This window comes from Peromyscus californicus, unplaced genomic scaffold (assembly GCF_007827085.1).
Source record: "Peromyscus californicus insignis strain IS unplaced genomic scaffold, ASM782708v3 Scaffold_3__1_contigs__length_106647218, whole genome shotgun sequence".
Taxonomy (NCBI): Eukaryota; Metazoa; Chordata; class Mammalia; order Rodentia; family Cricetidae; genus Peromyscus; species Peromyscus californicus.
The window spans coordinates 35770334-35776333 of NW_026294551.1; the positions used below are offsets into that span (position 1 = coordinate 35770334).

Here is a 6000-nt window from a genome sequence, read left to right on the forward strand (position 1 = left end):
GTCCTGCACACTTGTAATCCCTGCACTTAAGAGCTTGGAGCAGGTAGATTGTTGTGTTAGAGACCCAGATGGACCACGTGAGACCCTGTCTCAACAAACACAAAGTGAACAGCCAGTCAGCCGACAGACAATACACCGGGGGCTGGCGTCCCCCCTTGTGTGGGTCTCTACTAAAGCATAGGTAGTGCTTCCACAGCCCCCAGCTAGTGTTTAAATAGCATCGAAGCGTTGGAATGAGGTCCAGACTGGGCTCTGTCTCTTAGCTGGCTATATATGTATCTTCATGCTCAGCTTTTTGAGTGCTTATGAATACAGTGGCACCTGGGCATGGTAGTGCACCCTGGAATTGCAGTATTTGGGAGGTGGTGGCAGAAGGATCTTGGCCACCCAACCTTGCTGTGGAACTAATAAAAGCTCTGAAAAATATTAAAGTTTATTGTGGGAAAATAAATTACGAGCAGTGGGACTGTGGGGTGGTGGGATTAGGTCTTGCTAAGGACCAGCTTGGCCTGCAACTCGGGTCCTTTCTCTTCAGCCTGCCCTGAGCTGGACTTACAAGTGCGGACCGCTGTGTGGCCACAGTTCTGATGCTAATCATCTAGGGGTGTTACTGTTCCGCTCCTCCTGTTTCATGATTGTTTGGCTGCTTTGTTCGTTGATATAGTTTAGAGGCGAGAGATAAACTCCCAGTTGGCTGATTTCATTTGTTGCTTGAGGTTCAGGTTCAGTGCTCTGACAGAATTTTACAAAAAGCTGTTGACTAGAAACTTAAGGCTAATGAGAACTGTAGAGTACTTTCCTAGCAGCCCTGAGTTTGGTCCCCAGAATCAGGGGAAGGAGAAGAGAATGTGGTCCAGTCCCTGTTGATGGGAAGGATAGGACGTTGGGGAAGCATCTGCTGACTCATAGTGATCACCCTTTGCAGTGTTTCTGTGGACTTTCAGAACACTCCTATAGACCGGTGGTTCCCAACCCTCCTAATGCAGCGACCCTTTAAGACAGTTCCTCATGCTGTGGTCACCCCGCCTGACCTTAAAATTATTTTTGTTGCTACCTTCATAACTGGAATAACTGTTATGAATCATAATATAAATACCTTTGGAGACAGAGGTTTGCTAAAGGGGTCACGGCTATAGACAGTTTGTAATTGAGTGGCAGGTCACTTGGTTAGAGGGCAGTTAGTTCTAGAGACTGACCCAGACCACTGGCTCTTCTGCTGGAGTCTAGTGCCGCCACCACAGATGCCTGTGGGCAGGTGGATTTGCTTTGCTTTTCCTCTACGTAGCAGCCACCCGTTTGCCCTTGGTCACTCAGTGTCCTTTCTCTTGCTCTGTCCCACAGGAACACGCTTTTGAAAGCAGTCAGAAATATAAAGAAGGCAAGTACATCATTGAACTAGCGCACATGATCAAGGACAATGGCTGGGACTGACCTGACAGCACCCCCAGGAATGCCATCCAACTGAACATTCTACCCAAGCGTGAGAGAGTGACTGAACAATTGGTTCCATCCATTTAGGGGCCTTGCCATCAGGGGGCATCCTCCCACCCTGACGCCATCTTTTTGGGTGACTGGCCTCTAAATCGCTGTCTCTCTGTCTCTTTGCTTTGTATCTGTTTGTGAGTTGATCTTGGCTTCTCTGTTCTAGTGTTGGCTGAAAACAAAAATACAGAACAGAACAGATCCTTGGCCGCGTGGTGGCAGTCCACCTTGGAAAGGGGCCCCCAGCCCATAGGAGAGCTGCCTAATGAATGACCTCTTGTCAGAGCAGTGGTACATGGGCATGAGGAAGAGCAAAGACCAACCCGAGAGTCCTGGGGTTGGGGAAGGGGCAGGCAGGAGGGTAGGGGTAGAACAAGGCTGTCCTTCTCTTGGGGACCTGGCTTGAAATAATTGACTTTTTCAAAAAGACAAAGAGAAAAAAAATACCTCATGACTGTGTTCTCTCTGACAACAAACTTCTGTCCTAACATCAAATGTGCCAGGATAGCAGATTAGCACAAGAAATGGCCCTGATTCTAGCTGACAGGGCAAGACCCCAGCCGGCATGCTGGGCCTGAAATGGAGAATGTCCTGCTAGGGTGAGGGGGGGCATAGGTAAAGCCCCAATGGGTTTTAGTGACCCCGATGCCCCCCCTCCACCCCCACCCCACCTCTGGGCAATCACCTCCTGGTCTTGGCTGTTGTAGGTGAAGGGAGATATGCAAATGTCCCATTTAACTAACACCACACTGAAATCGGTGATGGAGGGAAGCCAGGGAGCCCTTGTTGCCGCCTGGGAGCTCCTGATAGCGAGCAGGAAAAGTAAAAACTGGGAACTAGTCAGCAATTCTGTGAGAGTGAAGCAGCAGAGGAACAGCTGAGATTTGAGCCAGCTCTGGCTCGGCACATCTGCCCTCACCACTGTGCATGGGGTTAGCCGATCTCTGTGCATAGTTTGGTTCTTTTTTTTTTTCCCCTCCAGTTCCATCATAACCTGGGAAACAAAGATCCAAGATTCCATCCCTCATTGCCTCTCTTGTTAGATCTGCATGTCTTAGGAGGATACCTTTTGACAATGTGGTCCAGCAGTGGCAGGAATTAGAGATTCCATAATGCCCCCTCACCCCACCCACCCACCCACCCACCCCAGCCTCCTTGCTTTAAGGATGGGGAGGAAAATCCCTGTAAGTCTCCTGAGATGAAAAGGAACTCAGTGCTTTGAATCAGCACTGAACGTTTTGCGGCAGTTCAGCTATTATGTGGCTCATGGCCGAGCCTCGTTTGCATTAATTTCATTTCTTAGGCAGAAAATGATGTTAAAATACTCGCGTATGAGGTAATTCTCAACATCATTCTTTAAGCTGCTCCTACAGGAAAATTCACCTCTTTTAAAAAGAGCCAAATAAAAGAGAGTTCATGGGGATAAGAATCTGTAAAATTGATTAACCCAGATTACATCAGCTGGTACAGGACGTTTTCCAAATCTCATCTTCAGCAGAATCAAATTCCCAGCAGGAGAGAGCTCTGGTGGACGTGGCTTTGTCCCCCATGTCCTGATCTGGGAATGGAAGAACTGAGGCTTTACCCTGTCCTGCTAGTGGCGATGGCAGGGTGGCAGGAAGCAGGCCAGCTCTGTTTAACAGCGGAGCGCTCCTCTTCTGGGACACAAGAGTTCCTAAAAAACGAGATTTTGTTCTCAGGTCTCCTTGTCCAGAGCCTTGGAACACTAGCTCAAGCTCCCACCCTACCCCTCTGGACTGCAGGACCGACTGAGCCTCAGAAGGACTGAGTTGCTTCCTGAAAAACCACCCCGGGGCTCCCAGGCTCAAGTTCCCAGTGACACACATTTTTCCACTTTGACATTCCTAAACTGGCTTGCAGGCTCTGAAGTCATGCCGCCCCCACCCCCCACCCCAATCCTGCCCCAGGGAAGTAGCCTTCATTTAAGGATTTGATTATATACACCCTTTGCTCAGGGAATATCCCAGCTAATCTACAAATCCATTTCTTTTTTCTTTTCTTTTTCTTTTTTTTTAATAGAGGGTGGGGTTAAACCTTGGTAGATGTTTTTTCTTTAAAAACTAAAATTAGTGACACGTAGAACCTGGATATGTGATGCCCTGCCGTTCTCAAGGGTCAGAGAAGGAGACAGTGTGCCACTGTTTTTCCTTGGGGTGGGGTCCTTGACCATCCTGGGTCAGCACAAGCTGCAGTAGGACCCTGGTTCTGGGTTTTTCTTGAACCGCTATCTGTTGAGACCCAGTGGGTGTCCGGCACCACACCATGCTTGGTGCAGAAGATGAGTAACATGTCAGTTTTCCCATAACTAATTTGGGGGTGGGACCAAAACTCATTAGGCTTCCCTCTGTGACAGCGACACCAAAAGTGCTTCTTATGACCTTAACTCCATCGGTGGCTTGTCTGCCTAACACTTAGCAGTATTAGAGAGTCCACAGCTGAGCAGTGGAGACACAGGCACTCAAGGCCTGGGTCGGTCAGTCTGTTCTTTCTTTTCCTCACCAAATGATTGACTCAGCATAACCAAAGACCTCATCCATTCACCCCACATGAGTTCAGGGAATTAGAGTTGATGGGGTGAGCTTGGGCAGGGGTGGGTGAGTAGGGAAGGGCCTGAAGTTCTGTACCTCAGCCACCAGCTGCCTTCGTTTTGAACTGAAGACTAGCTGACCAACTCATTCCATCTCTCCTGTGCCGCTGTGGGTGATAGAGCCGTGGGCCCCCCCCAGAGTACATCCACACCCCCTGCCCCCGTATTTCCCTAGGCTGCTGATGGGTGAATTCGCATGAGTCAAGTATAGCCAAGCTTGATGCCCACAAGCTCACAGCTGGGCCTGGCTGAGTACCACCCCAGCACCTGTGACGACAGTCAAATCATGTAGATAAAGTAAATCTTTCTGGTAGGTCAGTGTGTACAAAGGCAGTGTCCCCTTTATAATAGATTTCCAAGTATGTATACAGTCTCTTGTGAAGTATACTTTTGTAAATAATATTTAATTTTTTAAATAATATATTTGGTGCTGTATTCTCAGATCCCTGAGAGCACTTTTCAATTCTATGGCTTCCTCTGTGTTTCTTGAAGTACATTTTAAGGGAAAAGTAATCAAGATTTTTTTTTTTTTAAAGATCTGTCACTTTAAAATGGATTGAGGCTTTAAAACATTTTTTTTTCATTTTTTTCTGTTTGCATTTTTCCCCAGTAGAACAGACTGTAGTAAATTACCAGGTTGTGAACTGATACTTTCTGGCCCAGTCTTGGCTAGAAAAGAAACAACAAGTTTTAGTAGTAACAACTTAGGAGTAATTGCTATAGTTGGGAGAACTTCTAAGAAATTGGAATCATGTGTGAGTGAGTGAGTATGTGTGTAGTCTGGATTTTTCTGTTTCCTTCTCTACTGCGGACACTCTGAACTACAGTTTACACCTTGGGCACATAGCGTTTTCCCTCCCTGGTTTCCATGTCTGAGTGGACCAACAGCACGAAGCAGGATTTTCCTTCCCTGAGGTGGAGCTGTGTGGCCAGTTCCTCTTCCTCTGTGCGCTGCTGCTTCTAGAACTGGCGAAGCGAACCTGTGAAGAGTCAAGTCTGTGCTTCTGAGATGTGAGATCAGTTACACATCCGGGCTCTGGTGGTTCTAGAAGCCGTGTCTTATTAAATGTTAACTGGTTCAGGTTAAAAGGACGTTGATAAAACAATAGCTTTTTTTTTTTTTTTTTAAGGTCAGATTGCTTTGGGTTCAGGCAGAGGCTGGCAAATCAAATTTTGAACACAACTTGTATTTCAAAAACAAAACAAAAAACCCTGCCTCAATGGAACATTCTAGTTCTGTGTGTGGAAAAGAATGATTTTAAAATCGTGATTGATTTTTAAAATTATCATACAGTCATGAAATGTACCAGAATAAAAGATAAAGCCAAGAAAGAGATTGTCTCTGCAGGGGTAGATCTGCCCAGTGTTTTACAGTGTTCTGGTGAAGGTGGGAGTCAATTCCCTTTCCCCAGCCTGCAGACTTATATACCACAGGTTTGTCTGTCAGTCTGTCTGTGTTTACAAACTGTATCATTGGGTTTGGAATTGTTTTTGCGTGTTTGGTTTTCTTCAGTGGCATATCCCCCCCCCCCCCCCCAGTCACTTTGCTTCAACAACAAAGGTGATTGTTTCTGAGTAAATGGTCTTCACCTCTGTCTGGTAACTGTACATAATGATTCAGTGTTAGTGAGAAGCATTGTTTGTCATTTCCGATCTGTGTTGGTGCTCATTTGAGAAAATAAAGTTTTCAAATATTACCTCTTGGGAGAACGCATCTGTTTTCATTGACACAACGTGTATTACCTTGACATTTAACATTTATACTGCAGGGAGGCCTGCGCCGGGTCATCTGTCTAACCCTGGTCATAGGCCTGTTAGCTGAGTCCATATAGGGCATTTCTCTTAAGGACAGCAAGTCAGTTAACGAGCGAATCTCAGGTCTCCTGTTCATCTCCTTTCTCCTCCTGGTT

At 46.6% G+C, this 6000-nt stretch overlaps 1 protein-coding gene across 1 annotated transcript in view; it reads left to right on the forward strand.

Moving 5' to 3' along the window:
• Ypel2 (yippee like 2) overlaps positions 1–5787 on the forward strand; it is a 60123-nt gene extending 54336 nt beyond the window's left edge. Inside the window, exon 5 of the mRNA XM_052756110.1 lies at positions 1342–5787. Within this exon, the coding sequence (XP_052612070.1) occupies positions 1342–1431 (90 nt within the window). The 3' untranslated portion in view covers positions 1432–5787. The remainder of the gene's footprint in view (positions 1–1341) is intronic.
• Positions 5788–6000: the final 213 nt, after the last annotated feature.